At 41.6% G+C, this 23388-nt stretch overlaps 2 protein-coding genes across 6 annotated transcripts in view; one reads left to right on the forward strand and one right to left on the reverse strand.

Annotated features, from left to right (window-relative positions):
- Positions 1 to 9146: 9146 nt before the first annotated feature.
- Positions 9147 to 9665, forward strand: LOC136838156 (uncharacterized). Its single transcript, XM_067103006.1, has one exon. It carries the CDS (start codon positions 9147 to 9149, stop codon positions 9663 to 9665), a length of 519 nt encoding a protein of 172 aa, XP_066959107.1.
- A 3926-nt stretch (positions 9666 to 13591) lies between these two features.
- Positions 13592 to 23388, reverse strand: part of LOC136838116 (gastrula zinc finger protein XlCGF57.1-like) — a 159189-nt gene continuing 149392 nt past the window's right edge. For all 5 annotated transcript variants that reach the window (XM_067102962.1, XM_067102961.1, XM_067102958.1 and 2 more), the window contains exon 3: positions 13592 to 16054. In XM_067102962.1, the coding sequence (XP_066959063.1) occupies positions 14310 to 15545 (1236 nt within the window). In that variant the 5' untranslated portion in view covers positions 15546 to 16054 and the 3' untranslated portion in view covers positions 13592 to 14309. The remainder of the gene's footprint in view (positions 16055 to 23388) is intronic.

The following is a 23388-nucleotide window of genomic DNA, read 5'->3' on the forward strand; positions in this document are numbered from 1 at the left end:
TTATTCTGTCTCGGTAGAGGTGGAGGTAAGAGCTTGGTGGAGCGAGTCAAGCGAAGAGAAGACGTTGGTCCGGAGACCAAGTCGTTCACCTGCTTGAGGATGCTGTCCGCCAAGGGTGACCATAGTAGTCCAAGGGAGGTTTCGGTTCCTTCATGGAAGCGTAAAACTCCTCCAACCTGGACGACCTCAACATATGCTCTCTGCATTTCTGGAGTGTCCGGATCTCTTGGCAGAGGACCTTCCAAGAGATGGTCTTCCAGAAAGGCCGCTCCCGCAAGAGAGCCCAAGAAAGACCCCGTATCTCTGCCCGACAAAAGAGGCGTACGACCTCTCACTCAGTTGGAGTGAGGAAGGAAAGGACGCCCCTGATGCCGACTGCACAAGAGCCTCAACTCCAGCAATCCTACCCACCCCTGTCTCCTCCCAGAGAATCCGGAGGAAGATGAGGGGGTGGGAGAGGCAGAGCGAACACTACCGTCCCATCCACTGATATAACCAGTGGAAGCCATGGACCCCTCACGATCTCCAACCCGCAGTGGAGCGTCACAAGAGGCCCTAGACGGACTTACTCGTCTGGGCGAGCGACCGTCTTGACGATCAGGGAGCGGCTTCCTCACAGCCCATCCACGCTCCGACGCTGCATGGTCCTCCAAACTGGAGCATGTTGAGGAGACCAACGCAGGGGTGCGGACTGCCGATTGGAGACCGCTGTCCCTAACATCTGGGCATGTTCCAGCCTTCTTCGATGCCGAAGCAGTCGAAGAAGGCTGTGGGGACCTCTTCTTGGTTCCTCCCGACGCCTTCCCAACAGGGACGTCCATGGACACCTTCTCCAACGGTCCTTTGTCCGACTTGGAGGAGGATGACGGTTTAGGTGGAGGAGAAGCCTGAAGGCTTTTCCCCTTCTCGTTCCGTGCCGAGCTCGCTACAGAAGAGGAGCCGCTCGAGGCCACACGGTCTCCCTTAGGCGACCGTGCTTTCGGCGATGCTCGCTTATGAGGTGCTGAAACGGAATCGGTTCGAGGGACGGCCCTGAAACATCTGAGGAGGGTACCGGGTAGCCTTCCCAGCGAGATCAGCGGTCTTCCCTGAGGGGAGGACTGTGCTCCCTAGAAGATCGAGTCTTCTTTGGCTGGGAGAGATCCACCTTCCCCTTCTTAGACCAACTGGTCGTAGAAGAGGGGTGAAGAGGCAGAAGACAAGGACGGCGGCGAAGACGAAGTAGAAGGCGAAGATGTAGACAGCTGGCATGCACTTCTTCTTGATCAGCGACAACACAACATCCCCCACCCTACCAAACACAGACCAGGGGTCGACAGGGGCGGGGGCAGCAACAGAAGATGACACGAGCGCGATGACTGGCTGGAGACTCGTGCCGTAAAGTGGTAGTAGGCATCACAGAGGCAGACACAGGCAACGAAGTAAGGAACGTCTGCATGACCGGCACAGGCAGTGGTGGAAGTGTGGTGGGAGGTGTGGGAGCATAGCCAGGCAGGGGTGACAAGGCAGACTGGCCCAGCCACCGTCAACATGGAGACGGCTGGAGTAGGGACTGCACCATATGCATGGTGCGTTCCGACGGTGGTCATCACACTCCCCAGCAGCACAGCGGTTGATGTGTGCGAGGAGCGATGGCAGATCAGGCGTACCAACCATCCTGAGCGACTCCCACGCCTGACTCAAACCAGGCACAGATGCCAACCCTGCGGAAGACAAAGATGGGTGGGGGGGGGGACCCTAACCCAGGGACCAGCACCTCTGGGTGAGGGGGAGAACAAAGAGGAGTGTAGCCTGGGTCCACCGATCTTGCCTCCTCTGTGACTGCGGATGCAGACACAGGGGACAGCGAGACAGACTCAGAACTAAGAATCGGCAGCAAGGGGAAGGCCTTCCCGGGGCTTAGATGCGACTGTGAAGGATTCGCAGCCGGCCAGGAGTCGAAGGTGCGAAGACAACACCTCCGACACCTTGGTCTCCTTACGCTTGTATCTAGGCCTCTGAGAATACCTATCCCACTGCTCGGGGACCAATACCTACACTCATCACAAGGTTCGTCTACAGTACAATCAGAAGGGTCCTTACTCCTTTCCTACACTTTAGGCAAAGGGAGTGAGGATCCGATGCCCTACTACAGCAGAGGGCACCACACTTTTATCCTTACCAGGACATAACCGGCGCACAGGATTATCAGAGTCATGGGTTTGCGATAACTCGTCCATCATCACAAACACGCACAAATATACTCAAGAAAAAACAAATGGGAACAAACACCCCATGAAGAGGCACATCCTTAGCTTCCAGGAAGGTCCGAGCAGAGCCAGGAAAACAGGGTTACTTTCAAAAGTAACCCCGTATAAGTAAAGGACCAAGGGTTTGTATTTGTGTAGGAACAACTGGTATGTTTACATCCGGGCAGGCGGGTATTCCAACCACCTTGCTCAAGAGTTTAACGGCCGTTTCCAGCCTACGCTGAAAGTAATTCCTAATGTAAAGGACCGAGGGTTTCTATATCGTGTTGGAACAAACAGCTCAATGGAAGTCAGGGCAGAGAGGGAAGAAACACGTCTGCATCACACGACGGCCAAAAGCAAAATTTGAATGTTTACGTCCGGGCAGGGGGGACTCCTGCCCCCTGCACGGTAGTTAACCACCTTGTTTGAAAGTTCAGTGGCCGTTTCCAGCTGCGCTGTAAGTGATTCCTAATGCAAAGGATCAATGGTTTGTATATCATGTGGGAACAAATCACACTTTGGGAACAGAGAAGTTTCCTGGAAAAGTGCTTTGGAAATAAACCTCATTTAAAAACCATTTTCGTTCAGTCTTGAGGTTGTTTTAAGCCATTTGGGTTCAGTAAGGGTTAGGCTACTAAAAGCCTCCTCATTATTTATGTAACTTTCTTTTCAGTTGCCCAAAAAATCCAGGTGAGACAGTGGAGTTGTGTGCAGGTTCTGCTCAGTCCGAAGGTTACATCTGGAAGGATGGGGGAGGGGGGCTGCCTAGCATGGTGTCCTGGGGTAGGTTAGGTTAGGATGCATCCCTTATGAAGCATCTTTGATTTCCTTGTAATGAAGGAGCAACCCTCCCACGGGAGTGGGATGTGGGTGGGGGTGGGTAGGCGGGGGGGGGGGGCGATTAGCAAAATCACAACCAGAATTGTTAACAACCCCATTACTGCAGCCATAGCCTACCCCACACCTCTGAGCCTAGCCCAGCCTACAGGGCCTGAGAGGGCTACAAATTGCCTAAACGAAGAAACAGTTTAAATCGATCAAATAAGGCCTAAATAAGGTATAATAATAAGGTCTGACCTTTGTAATCTTGACCTTCAGGAGACGAGAAATGCCTAACTCAATTTAATCACATTTAGCCCACCTCAAAACCCCAAATTTAACGCAATTTTTAAATCACGAATTTAACTTCAAGCATCGATTTAACCTTCAGCGTTATATAAAGAAACGAAATAAGGAAAGCAACGTAATTAACGCTTTAAATAACGGTTAATGAACATTGGCAATCGTCTCCTTAGGAGGAGTCAAGAGACCCACAATGCCTCTCTTCATTCAACCATATTTAACTCAAAAACTCAAATTTCACACAAATTTTAACTCGAGAATTCAACCTCAATCATTGATTTACCTCGTTTGACCTCCAATTCGATCACTCAGTCAATATTTCCGGTCGAAATTGATTGATTTCTGTTGATCTCCGGGACAACTATTCGACGACACCATCATTTGTTTGTTTACACTCACTCGACCACTTTCCACCCAAGACGATTAGCTCCTTTATTTGAGTCTTTTTCCGGTTAATAATTATGTTTTATAATATTTTAGATTTATAAAAAGTAATAAATATAATTATCTGATATAATATTAATATAAAGTTTAGTTTTTTTTACTCATAAATGTAATTTATGAAGCATTTTTGGCGATATTCTTATTTTCTACCGTAGCTAATAAGTATCTTCTTCTTCCCAGCTTGTTCCCATTTATATATGGGGTCGCCGTTTCGGATGAGCCGTTTCCATCTATTTCTATCCTGTGCTTCTGCCTCATCAATTCCCTTCTACCCTCACACAGTCCTTCCATCTCTTTCTTGGTCTCCCTCTTCTTCCCTGGACCTCCATCCCCATAGTATTTCTACCAGCGTGGTCCTCATCTCTCCTCAACAGGTGTCCATACCATCTCAGCCTCCCCTCCCGCGCTTTCTTTGATATTTCCACCACCTTAGTCGACGCCCTAATGTAATCATTTCGGATCCTATCCTCTCTCGTCACCCGAGCCATCCACCTGAGCATTCTCATTTCTGCCACATCCATCTTCTTCTCCTCTGTCTTTCTCAAGCTTGCCGTCTCCGTGCCATACATCATTGCTGTTCTTTCCACCGTCTTATGAAATTTTCCTTTTAACCTCAGCTTTTAACCGTAGCTAATAAGTATACGCACCGTAAAAGTGTATCGCAAATACAGAAACTCATTCTACTTATTTATGGGTTAATAATAAGATATTGTAACATGCTGAACTGATAAAAATGTAATAAATACAATTAAATCATATCATTTCTGTAGTAAAGTGAGTTATTTTACTGATAAATATAATCCATGAAGCATTCTTGGGGTGACCTGTCAGTCTCTTCTTGTAGGCAATCAAGGGTTAAAAACGACGACTTTTGACATGTTACATTAATAGCAGTATAATAGATATAATCTATATGTATTATTTATAGGAAGCAGAACGTAATGGTCTCTATCAGCTTCTTTATGGATCCTTTGGACCGAGATTCTTTGGGCGACAGACAGACAGACAGACAGACAGACAGACAGACAGACAGACAGACAGACAGACAGACAGACAGACAGACAGACAGACAGACAGACAGACAGACAGACAGACAGACAGACAGACAGACAGACAGACAGAAATGGCTCCCTTCGCACCTCGTCTCTGGCGTCATCTAATGACACCTGAAGAACGGACGTCTTCATTGTTTTGGCAGGGGTCCTTCGATGTCTGTAGCAGGCGGGGCGGGGGGGGGGCGCAGCAGTGATCTTAATATAAATATAAACGTAAATATAAATATAATATAAATGAGATCCTATTCTGGATTTGGTTACCTGGAAAATGTGTTTGACTGAATTTGTCTTATGATTGCTCTGGGACACTCACGGGAGTAAACCAAGAGTGACCGACCTTCCTTGTCAGTCAGATCCATATTATCATTCGAGGCGGAAGTGTGGAGTTTTTATAGCTAATTTTTTACAGAATGCCAAGCTCTTGTTCAGCATTTGGTTGCACAGCAAGATACAACAAGTTACAAGATCCTACTCGGACATTTCATCGGTAAGTGAATTTCAAATTATGCATTTCTAATTTCCATAATTTACTCATAGAATTAGTGTACAATAACGTCTAGTAAACCTTGGTGTATACAGCTTTTAAAAAAATCCAGGTGGATATGTTCATGACCCTAAAAATGTGTACAATCATTTCCCCTACATTTTCTTATTTAGGTACCTTTACAGACAATTCATTGGTTTGTTGTAGCATGACAGAACTTTTTCAAGCCAGGTAAAAATAGCTAAGAATATTTAACTTAATAATAATAATAATAATAATAATAATAATAATAATAATAATAATAATAATAATAATAATAATAATAATAATAATAATAATAATAATTGATGTCGAAAATAGAAGTTTCAGAAGTAAGGGTTAGTGTGTGCGTTTAAATCATTGGACAGTTATTGTAAGTTGTTTTTACTTGTAGTTGACTAGTGGCATGTTCATGAATTCCCAGGGGGATCGTCAGCTTTTAATCCTAAAACCCATGTGGACTAATCCTATGGTCAGTATAAGCAGCTCAGAATTTTTGACGAGATTAGCAGATGCCATAAAATTTGCCCAGGTGATTACTGTTTTGGTTTAAGCTCTGTTGACGTGTTGGCTTTGTATTCAACCGAACTCTTCAGAATTTTATATTTTGTAAGCCACCCGCTTTGTCGTCTTCCCTGCTGAGTTTTGATTCAAATAAAACGGAGATACTGAAGAAATTCGTTTTCTTTCTTTCTTGAATTCTTTTTAGTTTCAACGAAATGTAAAAGAAAAAATATGTATACATACATACACATACACACATTACGTATGTATATATATATATATATATATATATATATATATATATATATATATATATATATTTTATATATGTGTGTGTGTGTGTGTCATATTTATAATGAACTCTAGAAATCTGAAATCTAGGGGCTACAAATGTCCAGTTCAGAAGAGAAATATTGACCAAATCAAGGATTTTCTTGTAATAGCTGAAACGTATATTAGATCATTAAAATTTAGTGATGGCCAATATATAATAAACACAAAAAGAAAAACTGGATTTCTTGGTTTCTCTTTTGTATAAGAATCTCCAAATTATCTATGAAAGATATATTTCGGCTTTTGAGGCACCATTGACATTTCTGTTGACTTACAAATTAAGTCAAGACCATATTGAGCTTTTTGGACAAATAAGGAGAATGGGGGAGCTAACAACAATCCACGGTTAGACAATTCTCAGCTGCCTATAAAAAGCTACTTGTGCATAACGACATAATGGATGTTGTTAAAGGCAACTGTTTACCATTAAAATCCGTGCCAATATTAACAGTTGCAAGTACATATGGAAATAATGCATCTATAAGAGGTATAAATATGTCTCTTTTGAGAAATAAAGTTTTAGATGACTGTGATGCGGACGAGACAAACAGCGGTGATGATGAATAATTATGTTTACATTCGAAGCAATACCCATTTGACAAAATGTGCAAACCACATTGTTGTATATATTGCGGGGTTTGTGGCATTTTCTTTGAAAAAGGGTTTACATTGTGAAATATGCATTGATGCATTAACCATGTCGAATGGCAGTGATCGCCATTCTTTTATTAAACTGAAAACCAAAGGAAAATTGATAAACCCATCAGATGATGTAATAGACATATGTATAATTTGTGAGAAGAAACTAAGAGAAATGATGTCCTGTACAAAATCTTTAGTAAAAACAGATTTTCATAAGTAGGTCACATCAGTTTTAGCAGTCTATAAAGACAAAGAAATCTTTACTAACTTTGGGTATCATATGTACGATACTGATCCTTTGGACAATCATATACATTTATTAACAAAAGCAATTGCTGAAAAATATTTGAATGTAAGGTACCATTACGTTGGAAAACGACTAACTGCTAAGCTGCAAACTCAAGTTTCAGTGAAGAGTAGACAATCATACACAAAACTTATCCAGTGATTTCATGTGAATTGCATGCTTTTTTTTCTTTCTTTCTTTTTTCATGAGTAAAATGATCGTGCTTTGATTTCTTATGTTTTACCAGCACTATTGTAAATATTTCCTTAATAAACAACAGTAAATACTGACGTATTTAGTGAAGAGTTTGAGTTACCCAAAGTGTCCCACTCCTGCTTCTTGCCACGACTGGGCGTGGCCGAGTACCTGTCAACCTGGCTTCACCCAGGAATACGGCAATCCCCTCACCCCGTCTCAGGCCAATATTCTACCTCTATGATATATATATATATATATATATATATATATATATATATATATATATATATATATATATATATATATATATATATATATATACTATATTAAGGGTGTCAATTGCCTCTCCTTCTCCCTTCATATGTACATTAATCACGCCATGTATATTACCTGTCATTAATTCAGATTCTTTATGTACCTTTGTAAAGTCCCCACTACAATGAACATCCCGTTTTCTGTGGTGCCTTCACATCGACCTGGGGTCGGCGAAAAGACATATTTACCACCATATTTGTAAATCATATTTCATTGTCTTTCCAAATGATCATGCTTTATGTGCATGTAACGAAGTATTTTTGTGACTCATCAGACATTATTGATCAATGTGTTTTTTGTATGAACTTGTCTTGTTTTTGTGGAGAAATAGTTTGACCTCAGTCACCTGTAAATTTTTGTACCCGCGGTCTCTGCGCTTTATAAGCGGCTCGCTTCATCGATGAATCGGCAGTACTTGTCTTCCTGCTCCTTATTCTGCACCTCTCTCACAGGAGAAGCATTTTGTGTGTGCAGCAGGAGACTACAGCAGATGAAGGGGAAATGAAGAGAGAGAGAGAGAGAGAGAGAGAGAGAGAGAGAGAGAGAGAGAGAGAGAGAGTTGCAGTGTCACTTGATCTGGCTCTTGTCAACACCAGGTTCGAAAAGAGAGTCTCTACAGTGAATGAGCACATCACACACACACAGTGGATCAAGAGAAAGTCAAATTAGAAGATCACAGCTGAGAGAGGTCAGAGAGAAACTGCAAAATTTACAATGGAGAGTGTGTGGCAGCGCAGCACAGCACAGCACAGGGTGGTGGTAATGAACTTGGGAATAAGGAACACAGCAAAAGGCAGGCCTCCAAGTGTCCCATCAACAATCAAGTGGTGGAAGCTGACACAAGAGGAGGGGGAGGAGGAGGAGGAGGAGGAGGAGGAGGAGGAGGAGGAAGTAAGGCAGGAATTTAGGGAGAGAGTATTGAGGGGAGTCAGAGTCAGATGGCTGGAGGGAGTGCAAGAATGGTGGAACCACAACAGTCTGGGGATGAAGAGAGTGGGTGGAGAGGTGTTGGGAAAGACACCTGGAAAGAAACCTCCTGACGATAAGGAAACCTGGTCGTGGTGGACTGATGAAGTGGCAGAGGAGGTGAAAGCCAAAAGAGATGCGAAAAAGATCTGGGAAATAAGGACCGCAAGAGGATAAGGAAGGCACCAAAGTCACAAGAGACAAGTAGAGAAGGAGGTGCACAAGGAAAGGAAGGAGCATCAGGTGACATGTGCAAAGAGCTGGAAACACCTGAGGGGGAGAGAAAAAGCCACAGAATTGCAAAGTCGAGGGACAAGAACACCACAGACTACTCCCATATAAAGCAGGTTAAGGAAGGGAATGGAGTGGTTCTATGCAACGAGGATAAGATACAGAAGAGGCGGAAGGAATATTAAGAACACCTCTTAAATGAAGAAAATCCTAGGAAATTCTTTGAAGATGGATTCCAGAACCTTGGTATGACACACACTATTAGCAGGAAGGAAGTAAAGAAGGCACTAAAGAAGATGAAAAATGGCAGAGCAACAGGACCAGATGGAATTCCTGCAGCAGAAGTGTGGAGGAAGAGCCTGGGAGAAGAAGGAACAGGAGACATGTTGTGGGACCCAGCAAAGAAAATATACAGTCAGGAAAAGACACCAAAAGAATGGAGAGAAAGCTTTATTACGCCTATCTATAAAGAGAAGGGTGACATCCAGGATTATCTATACGGAGAAGGGTCACATCCAGGATTACCTATACAGAGAAGGGTGACATCCAGGATTATCTATACAGAGAAGGGTGACATCCAGGATTGTGCAAACTACAGAGGAATAAAGCTAATGTCTCACACCATGGAAATCTGGGAAAGAATAGTGGATCAAAGAATAAGGGAAGAAACATCTGAAGGTGAAGAACAATTTGGTTTCATGCCAGGCAGAGGAATGACAGATGCAGTCTCTGCTCTCCGACAGATGATGGAAAAACACCAAAGGGAAGAGCAGAAAGGACTGCACACAGTATTCACAGATCTGGAAAAGGCGTAGGACAGAGTCCCACTGGGCCAAGAGGTTTGCAGGTGTATGTCAGTAAAGGGAACACCAGAGAAGTATGTGAAGTTGGTCCAAGATATGTACGAAGGAGCAAAAACGCAGATTAGAAGCAGTGTTGGCCTCACTGAATGGATACCAGCAAGAGTTGGTTTACATCAGGGATCTACTTGTAAGTCCATATCCTTCTGACCTGATAAAGGATGTGCTGTCTCAAGAAATAAGAGATCAATCCCCTGGTGCATGCTGCTTGCTGATGACATCATGATTTGCAGCACCAACAAAGGGGTCGAGGAGTCAAAACTAGAGCAATGGAAGAAGGTCCTGGAAGACACAGGATTAAAGATCAGTAGAAAGAAGGCTGAATATTTAAGGTTCAATGAAGATCAAGACTCTGGGATGAATATGGAAAGGACAAGGTTGAACCAAGTAGAGAAATTTAGGTATCTTGGTTCAACAGCAGTTGGTGATGGAAATTTGGATGTAGCAATGACACACACAGTGCAGGCTGGGTGGGAGATTTGGAGAAAGATGTCAGGTGTCTTGTGTGACCACAGAATCAATGTAATATAAAGGTTAAAGAAAGAGTGTTTAAGACAGTAGTGAGACCAGCTTTGATATATGGAGCTGAAACATGGCTGGTAAAGAGAGTGCAAGAGAAGAAATTGGATGTGGTAGAGATGAAAATGCTTAGGTGGATGTGTGGAGTGACAAAAACTGAAAGGATAAAAAATGAAAGAATAAGAGGAACTACTAAAGTCACAGAACTATCAAAGAAGGCCCAGGAAAGAAGACTGCTGTGGTATGGCCATGTGATGAGAAGGGATGAGACATATGTAGCGGGGAGGAGAGTGATGAAGATGGAGGTGCCTGGCGTGAGAGAGAGAGAGAGAGAGAGAGAGAGAGAGAGAGAGAGAGAGAGAGAGAGAGAGAGAGAGAGAGAGAGAGAAACTGAATGGATTATAAAGTTTACACAAAAGGCCAAACACTGGAACCTACAAAGTTATTCAGTGCTGGAGAGGAGGTAGGTTTGAAAGGTGTAACAGGAGGAGAAACCTCACAGTTGCACTAGGAAACTCACATGTTAAGCCCAGAGGTCTAGCAGTTGCAACATCCCATGTGTCCAACAAGCTACAGGTGTGGGATTCCTTCCTCAGCTCCTCCAGACCAGGAAGGTATTCCCGGCTGGGTAGAACCAACCAGTCAGTTCAGAGAATTGCCCAGACTCCTCCCACCAATAGGTAAGGTCCTATGTAAAGAACAAAGGTTTGTATTCATGTTGGAACAAAAAGCAAATTCTTAAGTAATATTTACATTTACAGCCAACCACAGCCACCCCTCATTCTGGTACCTGGGGCAAAAGCCAAACTGGAGCACAGAACAATGAGTGGGCAGGGCTTCCCCCCTACCATAAGGAATTAATGACTGTGTCTGAAAGTTTAACAGCTGTTCCAGGCTGAATCCCTAAGTAAAGAACTTCAGGTTTGTATGTTGGGAAAAATACAAATTACTTTAATAAAAATTGGCTATTTTGTGACCATCCTTTGGATGACAATTGTATTCCTGTTTTGAAAAATGCAGTTTTATTCCTTTGTAGGAAAAGCTCTTGAAGATGATTACTTCAAGGGTTATGGGAAAATCTGTTTTCATTCAGTACAAGGTCACTTTAATGGTACCTGTTAAAAGTAAATAGTACACCATATACTAATACTACTTCAATATTTACTTGAAATGGTAAAAAATAGTTGCAAAAATGTCCAGGGTACGGTTTATTGATAGGCAAACATTGTGGCGAGAGTGTACAAAAAATAAGTGTACAAAAATACAATTGGTTTGATACAAAACACAGGAGCATGACAGCTTATCACATGCTGTGAGGTAATTCATGTAGTATTCAATACTACACATGAAAAACATAAGCAATAGAGTCACAACGGTGATCCTTTCCCGAGGCAGTGACTCAAGTTGTATCCGCCTTCAGTCAGATCTTAATAATAATAGTAATAATAATACTGTATTCTTTATTCCAACTCACACAATCTAGATGGAGAACATAAAATTATAAAAATGATAATTGGCAATAAATACAGTACTTAAGATAAAAAAAATTATAAAAATGAAAAAAGTGAAGAATTCTTAGCATCGTAAGATCGGATCGACGAATGTCAAGACCTTCATAACCCGGGGACTCCCTGTACTGTAGATGTTAACACTGAAAACTGACCAAGTTGACAACACAAGACTTCCCATGCTGAGGAGTTACATAAGGTCTCTAGTGCTTCCATACCAGACACACACGCTTCCTTTCTGCACTGATCAGCTACATAAGATACATACCATCACATTTCTCTTTTCTCCTCAAAGGTTATTCTTAACACAAAAGAGATTTTTCAAGTTTGGCTCATGTGAACAGTTCCATCAGTGCAAGCAGGTATGAGAGAGAGAGAGAGAGAGAGAGAGAGAGAGAGAGAGAGAGAGAGAGAGAGAGAGAGAGAGAGAGAGAGAGAGAGAGAGAGAGAGAGAGAGAGAAATTTTTCAGTATCCTTATGACCATCTGTGGGCAACATTTCCTTCCCTTCGTGGTCAATATGTCAATACGTCAAGATAACTGACAGTTATCTTACGTCCCCCTCACTCCAAAGGATCCAAGAAAAGACTGGGAATGATATTTTTTAAGATTTAAAAAAATTCACTAAACAAATACAAAAAGTTGTAATTATAGCAGGGAAAATATGAAAAAATTAACAGCAAAGTAACGTCGTGTTTATCTGTAAAACTACAGTATACAAAACAAATAAATGTACGTTACATATGCATAAAAATCTCTCTCTTTTCAGTGAGTGAGAGAGAGAGAGAGAGAGAGAGAGAGAGAGAGAGAGAGAGAGAGAGGGAGAGAGAGAGAACTGAATGGATTATAAAGTTTACACAAAGGGCCAAGCACTGGAACCTACAAAGTTAGGTATGAGAGAGAGAGAGAGAGAGAGAGAGAGAGAATTTCAACGTTAAATTTTTATACATTTATTCAGTAAACAGTATTGTACAGTTTGGTTTTCATTATGTGTACAGTAGAGTATTGTAGAGTATTCTGTACTGGTTATAAGCATATACTGTACAGTACTGTAGTCATAAAACAGGTAAAAAAATAAAATACAAAATGATAATTTTTGTGATATAATTATTAGGATACAGTATACCTACTGTTAAAGTTAGCTTATATCTTTGCACCATTAGGTGTGATTGGTATACAAAAATGTTTTAAAATGACGCTTGGCTAATCCTCTATGACTGTCTCTGTCATCACCTGTTTCCCTTCAGGTGGCGTTGGAATGTTTAGGTTCTAGTCAGCATTCTTCAAGACCACTCACTAAGATGTGGGGAGGCTGGGTGGGTTTCCTCTTTAACAGTAGGTAAGAATCCAAATAATTGATTTCGTCATGGATATTATCATTATTTGCAATGAATCTTACCTACTGTTAAAGTTAGCTGACTACCACACTGAATGAGGATGGTGGGTTAGTGTGGCCAGAGAAGCAATGTTCAACCAAGCAAACTGGTTGAGGCTGGAAATGCCCATGGCTCCATGGCCTCCTTGCATGACAACTGTCCAATTTACCCTCCCAACTCTCAACTTCTCTGTGTGAAGAGTGTGGGGAGAAGGATATCGTGCCTCAACAGCTAGGCTAACATACAGCTTATGTGGTCATGCTCAACCAAAACATTCAGTCTCCACAAACTCCTTCCTATACAGCCTGATGCTTTCATCTCTGCTTATTGTAGATGACATAATGCATGAACAGAAAACAAGCGCAATACCGTACAGGAGAAAATAAGCCAAAAATCATCAAAATTATTACTAATGCTGATTTACATTGCCTGCATAAGGGCGAGGCATGAAGAATTCTGACAAAAATGTAAACATTCCAGTGCCACCTGGTGGGAAATGGGTGAATACAAGAGACAGTCATAGTGGGTTAGCCAAGTTATTTTTTTTTTATTTTGTATGCCGAGCGCACCTAATGGCGCAAAAATGTAAGCTAACTTTAACATCAGGTAAGACTCATTCCATATACAGTAACTGACATTTGTAATCTGTGAAGTTTTTTTTTTTTTTTTTTTTTACCATATCTACAAATTTCCAAACTCCACTGAGGGTTTTCTGTAAATGGCTACTTTCCAGTATGAATTCTCAGATGAATTATAAGATGTTTCCGGGAATAAGCTTTCCCACATTCTTGCACATGAATGGCTTCTCTTCTGTATGAATTTTCATATGATTTGTAAGACCACTTGTAAAAGAAAAACACTTTCCCACATTTCTTGCCCATGAATGGCTTCTCTCCTGTATAGAAGACAATAGAGAATTTAGGGCAAAGGCCAAGCAATGGGACTCATGAGGTCATTCAGAGCTGAAACAGAATTAACAGTGAAAAAAAAGTTTGAAATGTGTAGCAGGATGAAAACCTCAAAGCAGCTGAGGACTATGAGTCAATTGTTAGCAGAGGGTGGAAAGTACGATGGAAGGAAGAGAAAATTAATGGAGGTACACTAGAAGGAAGAAAGGGTCTGCAGCTAGGGGCTGAAGGAATGCTGCAAAGACTTGAGTAATGCCTAAATTGTACCACATGAGGTGCATTGATGGGACTACACCCCTATGAGATTTTCTCCAGTATGAATTCTCATATGAACTGTAAGTTGATGTTTCTGGGAAAATACTTTCCCACATTTCTCGCACATGAATGGCTTCTCTCCAGTATGACTTCTCATATGACGTGTAAGACTTCGTTTCTGGGAAAATGCTTTTCCACATTCCTTGCACATGAATGGCTTCTCTCCAGTATGCATTCTCATATGACGTGTAAGATTTGGTTTCCTGGAAAATGCTTTTCCACATTCCTTGCACATGAACGGCTTCTCTCCAGTATGAATTCTCATATGATCTGTAAGACTTGGTGTCTGGGAAAATGCTTTCCCACAGTCCTTGCACATGAATGGCTTCTCTCCAGTGTGAATTCTCATATGAAGTGTAAGATCTGACTTCCTGGAAAATGCTTTTCCACATTCCTTGCACATGAATGGCTTCTCTCCAGTATGACTTCTCATATGAATTTTAACATCTGATTCCTGGGAAAATGTTTTCCCACATTCCTTGCACATGAATGGCTTCTCTCCAGTATGTATTCTCATATGACGTGTAAGATTTGGTTTCTGGGAAAATGCTTTCCCACATTCCTTGCACATGAATGGCTTCTCTCCAGTATGTAGTGTCATATGATTTGAAAGATGTGGTTTCCTGGAAAATGCTTTCCCACATTCCTTGCACATGAATGGCTTCTCTCCAGTATGAATTCTCATATGATGTGTAAGATTTGGTTTCTGGGAAAATGCTTTCCCACATTCCTTGCACACGAATGGCTTCTCTCCAGTATGACTTCTCATATGAACTTTCAGAACTGATTCCTGGGAAAATGCTTTCCCACATTCCTTGCACATGAATGCTTTCGCTCTGGTAGGATTTGTGATATGACTTGTAAGATTAGTTTTCTTGTAAAATGCTTTCTCACTGTCAGTGGATCTGAAACGCTTCTCTCCATTCTGACTATTCCTTCTTTCTTGTTTTACTTCCTTTTTGCAAGATATTTGATCTTTTTCATTCACTACTGAATTCATTTCATAAGAATATTCATCATCTTCATTAGACTCACAGAATACCTCTGGCTCTATTTTGATGTCCATCAATGGATCCAGAGACAAAGAGTCATCATTACTGGTTTCACTAAAGGCAGCCATGTTGCTGTTTTCTTGCTTTATGGAAGGTAGTGATAATGAATCTTCAGTTTCACTTTTCAAAGGAAATTCTAAAGAATGTTCTGGATTCATTTTAGCCTTTTGTCCATAAATGTTCACAATATCTTTTCCCAATAAGGTACAGGTTGATATTACTGTACTACTGCTTTAAACACTTCTTCAACAAACTGAATCACGTTAAAATACATCGACCTCTTTATATTTTCTGTGAATACATAATGCCATGCAAGAATGATACATAACCCTGTTCTGTAATGACAATGTGTTCCGTTGACAATTCTTAACAAAAAACTGCTTACAAATGATTATCCAATATATCTGTTATAAATTAAGTACTACAATATCTTGAAGGACTACAACCAGATTTCATTGCTGATGTATGAATCTAATATTCACAACAGGTTTTACTGGTTGCTGATGTAATTTGTAAAGCAGGAGTACAATCATTAACCGTTGTTTCTTACATTTTAAGAACTGCTATTGGGAATGTTGCATGTAGTACCATCAAACACACAAGCATTCCCAAAATCTTGATGCTGCTCAAAACTGACGAAGGAAGGAAGGCTCTTCTGAGGGAGAATCTGAAATCAAAGAAAGCAACAGAGTTAGGAAACATAATGCCACAACTGAAGCAAAATGACATTTCTATAATAAAATGAAGTTTTCATAATAAAACTAATATTGTAATGCTTACCTGAACACCTGAATTAGCCCTGGTCACCTACCAGCCCGAACTATATCCCCATAACTCATTACCCATTAAGTGGGTAATTAACTGTCAGCATTACCAACGCTTACAGGAAAATCTTGTCAAGTGAGTTACCTAGCGTACCGTTGGCAACGCTGCTGCAAGTCCCGGCTGTGTATGGCCGAGATCCCCAATTGAGTTTTTCATTAATCAGATTGAAGTGGGGAGGAGGGTGGGAACCATTCAGGTGTTCAGGTAAGTATTACAATATTAGTTTTATTATGAAAACTTCATATTGCAATACACTCCCTGAACACCTGAATTAGCCTGATTAACAAAATTTAGTGGAGGTGGATTCAATTTACGTCAGACCGACCCACCAACAAGTAAAGCAGGTAACTCATTATTCGCCTACTATTGCATATAAACTAATCCTCACCTGTTTGTCCACTCGGCAGGTGGGGATGCCTGAAAGGAGAGAGTACCCTCAACGTCAGTCTCGAGTCACGATACTGTCTGGGTCGAGCTACCTCCCTCGTGGTATTCAGAGAAAACCTCCCACGGATGAAGAGAAAAACAACCCCCATGTGGCTAATCAAAGCCTCACATGTAGCGGAGCAAGGTGAACCTCCCATGTGGCTATTCATAGCCTCTCATGTATGGAGGAGTACAACAAACCCCCCACGTGGCTATTGTAGCCTCTCATGTATGGAGGATAAATTGAGTGTGCAGTCGGATCTTCTGATTCATAGCTCTCCATTGCCGTCGATGCTGTGCCGAATGGGTGAATAAATCGAGCTCAAAAAACACCTGGATTTACCCAACTTCACTGAATTACTGTCAAATCTCGTAATCCGTAAATGACTTTCGATTCACTGGTAGTTCTACTTTTCTATCCTAAGTTGTCTAACCCCGCCCTCACTCCTCGCCCCCCCCTTAGTTTACCCTTTACTAAAGAATTGAATTGGCCGCCACAAAAGGACCCAGCAAGTAACCCTTCTCCGACGAAAATTGAATGTCCTAACCCTTAAAAGGGAACCGAAAACCTTATTTACAAAACGTCTCCCATAATTTTTGTACGGCGGCGTTCGGGAGGTAGCGCAATGAATTTGGAAAAAACTTTTTTTCAAAAAATCACAGCACGCTTAGTTTTTAAGGTTAAGTGTTCATTTTTGGCTCCTTTTTTTCTCATTGCCGGAAGTTTAGTATGCAACCATCAGAAATGAAAAAAAATATCATTATCATATATAAATATTGGAATATATGACAGCGAAAAAAAACGTATATAATTGTATACAAATCGCGCTGTAAGCAAAACCGTTAAAGCTAATGAGTTAATTTTTTTTAGTTGTATTGTACACTAAATTGCGATGATTTTGGTATATAACAGATTGTAAAACGATTAAAGCAACACAGAGAAAATATTATTACAAAATGATGCATGAATTCGTAACGCACGGACGTAAAAATTTTTTTTTTTTTTAAATTCACCATAAATCGAAATATTATGCTAGAGACTTTCCAATTGTTTCAAAATGAAGGAAATTGATTGAATATTACTAGACTGTAAGTTTTTTTTAGCTTACAATTGCATTTTTTTGACCATTTCGATCGAGTTAAAGTTGACCGAAGGTTGATTTTTTTCTATTTATCGTTATTTATATGAAAATATTTCAAAAATGGTAAAAGTTAAAAGCATGATTTATTTTTTGTTGTATTCTACATGAAATTGCGCACATTTTTATGCATAACACTTTATGTAACGAATAATATAAAACGGCGAAAAAATTACGACAAGATGACTCAAGAAATGCCAGGATTTTCAGCGGAGTCCACGCGCGCGGAGCGAAGGAAAAATTTTTTCAAAAATTCACCATAAATCGAATTATTGTGCTAGAGACTTTCCGTTTGTTGCAGAATAAAGGTAAATGATTGATTGTTACTAGAATGTAAGAATTTTGGCTTACGATTGCGTTTTTCGAGCATTTCGGTTGAGTCAAAGTTGACCGAATGTTAAAATTTTGTCAGTTATCGTGATTTAAATGAAAATATTTGAAAACTGTTAAAACTGTTAAGAGCTAAAAGAATGATTTAATTTTTGTTGTATTCTGCATGAAATTGCGCACATTTTGATGTATAACACTTTATGTAACGAATAATATAAAACGGCGAACAAATTACGACAAGGTGACTCAAGAAATGCCAGGATTTTCAGCGGAGTCCGCTCGCGCGGAGCGAAGGAAAAAGTTTTTTTCAAAAATTCACCATAAATCGAAATATTGTGCTAGAGACTTTCAGTTTGTTGCAGAATAAAGGTAAATGATTGATTGTTACTAGAATGTAAGAATTTTGGCCTAAGATTGCGTTTTTCGAGCATTTCGGTCGAGTCAAAGTTGACCGAATGTTAAAATTTTGCCAGTTATCGTGATTTAAATTAAAATATTTCAAAAATGTTAAGAGCTAAAAGAATGATTTATTTTTTGATGTATTCTACATTAAAATGCGCACATTTTGATGTATAAAACCTCATGTAACGAATAATATAAAACGGCGAAAAAATTACGACAAGGTGACTCAAGAAATGCCAGGATTTTCAGCGGAGTCCGCGCTAGCGGAGCGAAGGAAAAAGTTTTTTCAAAAATTCACCATAAATCGAAATATTGTGCTAGAGACTTTCCGTTTGTTGCAGAATAAAGGTAAATGATTGATTTTTACTAGAATGTAAGAATTTTGGCCTAAGATTGCGTTTTTCGAGCATTTCGGTCGAGTCAAAGTTGACCGAATGTTAAAATTTTGCCAGTTATCGTGATTTAAATGAAAATATTTCAAAACTGTTAAGAGCTAAAAGAACGATTTATTTTTTGTTGTATTCTACATGAAAATGCGCACATTTTGATGTATAAAACTTTATGTAACGAATAATATAAAACGGCGAAAAAATTACGGCAAGGTGACTCAAGAAATGCTGACATTTTCAGTGGATTTCCCGCGCGCGGAGCGAAGGAAAAAGTTTTTTTTTCAAAAATTCACCATAAATCAAAATATTGTGCTAGAGACTTTCCGTTTGTTGCAGAATAAATTTAAATGATTGATTGTTACTAGAATGTAAGAATTTTGGCCTACGATTGCGTTTTTCGAGCATTTCGGTCGAGTCAAAGTTGACCTAATGTTAAAATTTTGTCAGTTATCGTGATTCAAATGAAAATATTTGAAAACTGTTAAGAGCTAAAAGAATGATTTATTTTTTTATTGTATTCTACATGAAATTGTGCACATTTTGATGTATAACACTTTATGTAACGAATAATGTAAAAAAACAAAAAATTACGACAAGGTGACTCAAGAAATGCTGACATTTTCAGTGGATTTCCAGAATTATGGAGCGAGGGAAAACGTTTTTTAAAAAATTCACCATAAATCAAAATATTGTGCTAGAGACTTTCCGTTTGTTGCAAAATGAAGGTAAAGGATTGAATATCACCAGAATATTAGATTTTTGCTTACCCAAAAAGCCCCAAATAAAAAAAAAAAAAAAAAATATATATATATATATATATATATATATATATATATATATATATATATATATATATATATATATATATATATATATATACACATTTATATATATATATATATATATATATATATATATATATATATATATATATATATACATACACATTCATACATACACATATATTATTATATTGTTTTTTACTTTGGTACGGATACATAACTAAAAGGAATGCTTGTTTCAACTTTGTTTTTGCATAAAACGAAATAATATACAAAACACCAATAAATAGAGATATATAAAAACTTGTAATAAATATAAAACTAAAAATAAATTCAATGCAGAACACTCACTCGTAATATTGACCCTTCGTTCTGTTCTTGTTTTCTCCCTCCTCCATTGAAGTCTTGCATTTTTTTCCTCTCGACATGACGAGGCACAGGCGGAGGAGGGAGACGCGCCCCTTACTGCGGATGGGCCGCGACTGGCAGCCCGCTGCGCCTCCGGGTGTCGCTCGGGTAGGCGCACTCCAATATATAACTGCAGTGTGGTACTTGCGGTTACACTCCTCGAACCTGCAAAGTGCTACCTTGCAGGTGCGACAGACGAACCGGGTGTCTCTCCTTCTGCCATTCATATGACACACCCAGCAATCCTTTCTGTTTACGCCCTTCTAGGAGCTCCAGTGTGTGATCTGCCTGCAGCCGACACACAGGGTCGACTACCCGACGGGACACTGGAATGTGAGGGAGGGCGGCAGCATCACCAAGGGCGGCGGCATCATCCAGGGCGGCGGCATCATCAACGGCGGCGGCATCTTCAAGGGCGGCAGCAGCAGGGGCGGCGTCGGCAGGAGCAGGAATACCGAGGCTGGCCCTCCTAGTGACATCTGCCCTTTCCTCTCGGGGAAGAGCTGGAGCTCGGGGCAGGGGGGTGGTGTTGGAAGGCCACTCCTCTGGGTTGAAGTTTATGAGGGCATTCCCAGCCACCTCAAGAAACTGGATGTGGGTCAACCTCCGAGCGTCAGAATTGTACCCACAGTAAAGGATGTAGGCATTCTGGAGGGCCAACTGAAGGAGGTATTTGACGAGCTTCTGTGTCCAACTCCTGGTTCTCCTGGCGAAGGGATAATACTGGATGAGTTGATCAAAGAGATCAACTCCTCCCATGTGCCTGTTGTAGTGCCCGATGACAGTAGGGCGTTGGACACGAAACTCCTCATACGTAACTCGGCCCTGCCGACGTGTCTTCTTCCGCTGAATGATCTCTTCTTGGATGGGCTCATGACTCCTCGTAATCATGGGCACGAGTCAGACCCCCTTCCAACAGATGACGAAGACATCTCCCTTCCGCCGCCACTCTGTCTCTCCTCTTGCAAGATGTTGCGGGTGGCTAGCAAACCTCTTGAGGACATTCGGGGCCCACGCACCAACCAAAGGGTACTGTGACGTGCACACCTGCTTCATACAGTTCCTGGGCCAGGGATACCGAGTTATAATAATTATCCATAAACAGGTGGTATCCCTGGTTACGGAAACGATCCACAAGACCGAAGACAGTGTCACGCAGCGTGGAGAAGACCCCAGAATACACCGAGAAGTCCACGACGTATCCAGTGTTGGCTTCCGTAATGAAAAATAACTTTACACCATATTTCTTTGGCTTCTTGGGGTTGTACACTTTTATACTTAGAGGCCCTTTGTATGGCATCATACCCTCATCCAAAGAAAGGTTCTTGGAAGGAACCACGAGAAACTGGCACCGTTCACGAATGTACTCAAACACTGGACGGACTAAGATGAGGCAGTCGGGGTTATTACGGGTACAGCCCTTCCGGTTGAAGGCGTTGAAATACCTGTCCATCGCCAGGAAACTATTACAACTATCACGGGCATAATGCCGGGCACATTGGGCGTATCTTAAAAAAATTCTGCCTCAATATTGCCTGACGTCGGCAGCAGGCATCATTCAAAAAAAATGTGGAGCCCCAAAAAATGCGCCATGTCCATGAAGTTGCAGCCCGCCAGCGATTACGACAACGTCGTCTGCAGTTCCTCACGGCAGTACCGAGCGTAATCTGCGGTCTCTCAACAGGAATTCCAGCAATTCCCGCGTCAGGAAGAGCTTAATGAACCCCAGTGCAGTGAGAGGCACAGGGACGGTCAGTCCAGGTGCTGCCGTGAATGGGTGCATGTCAGGTGGGGTGGGCTCCTCCAACCACCCCTCATCACTTTCGGACGAACGGCCTTCACCCAAGCTGCCGCGATGTTGCGACCTTCTACGGGCCTGTGCTCGCGCACGCGTGCATGGACGGGCACGTTGGCACGCCTACACACTCCCACCCTCCCAGCTGGTCCGTCTCCTCACTTTCACCATCACTTTCTGTCTCGTCCCCACCAGCCACAATCGGGCCTCCTCCTCCTCCTCAGACTCTCCCTCACACGCACTGAAACCACTAAATTCCAATTCACTTTCCTCCTGTGGCTCCACGTGACGGACATTGGGGGCAAGTACTCGTCAATCATCACTAACATCAGGCGTGATGTCCTCATCACTGGATGACCAACTGCCACCAAATCAGGACTTCCCACCTGCTCTAGATCGAGCTCCGACAAGTACTTCATCAATGTCCTTTTGTTGGAGGCCTCCCAAATGCTTTCGGATGCCCCTCAGGACACCCCATGCTTCCTAGGGGTCGTAAAAGGCACGGGATGTGGTCCTTGGTCCCCTTCAGTCATACGTGGCCGCACAACACGGCGCGCTGAGAAGCTGGGTCATCTTGGGTACTTGGTCCCTCTCCAGCATCCCAGTCTAAAACTCGTCTCACACGCTCACTACCAACAGGCAGTGTATGCGCCTTTCACGGTCCTGATGACGTTGAGACATCTCTGCAAACGTCCTGTTGCCTCACAAATACGCAAACACTCGCCAAAGTTCTGCAAAACAAGGATGCGTCAAAAAATCGCTCTCGGACGATGCAGCGCTGATGCTTTCTGGTGCGAGAAGGAGGGAATTCCGAAGTGCACGTCTGGGTGACGCTTATAAACAAAACAACAGCTTGATCCGTGAACTCCCAGCATCCTCAAGGCGCGTGATTTAAAACCTTTCACAAACTAGGCCTATAATTATTTTTCCGCGAATATTTAAAAAAGCATTTTTAGTCGACGTATGGTACGTCCACTTGACACCCAACAGACAATTTTTTGTCGACGTTGGTACGGTAAAAGGCCAGTAGTTAAGTTGAGTTGGCTGGGTTAAGGTAGAAAGATGTGAAAACAGATACTGATTTCCAAGTTGACCTGCTTCTAACCCTTGCCGACACTTAGAATCCCAAATTGATCTGAGAAATGCCACTAGATGTTGCATCCCCTCTAATACTATGAGCTCTTGGGCGCAAGAGGAGTTTAGATGGTTCACTGTTGCATGAAGAATCTGGCGACAATTGTTGAATCACTGGAAATATGAGTTAAGAAGAAAAAATAAAATTTTCAAGATCGAAAATGATGGAAGGACATCTAAGAAATTTATTCATTCTCGGCGAGGCAACATCTTTTCTTGTTTTGGTTATTGAAATTTGGCAAAGGTAAGCCTTCAAGCGCCTCTTAGGTGACCTGACATAATAGCATTTCTGACCAGGGTGAACCTCCTACAAAATCTTCCAAAGATCGTTACTTTAAACGCTCTGAGGTAAAGGATTCGATTCAATGATT

This window comes from Macrobrachium rosenbergii, unplaced genomic scaffold (assembly GCF_040412425.1).
Source record: "Macrobrachium rosenbergii isolate ZJJX-2024 unplaced genomic scaffold, ASM4041242v1 171, whole genome shotgun sequence".
NCBI lineage: Eukaryota > Metazoa > Arthropoda > Malacostraca > Decapoda > Palaemonidae > Macrobrachium > Macrobrachium rosenbergii.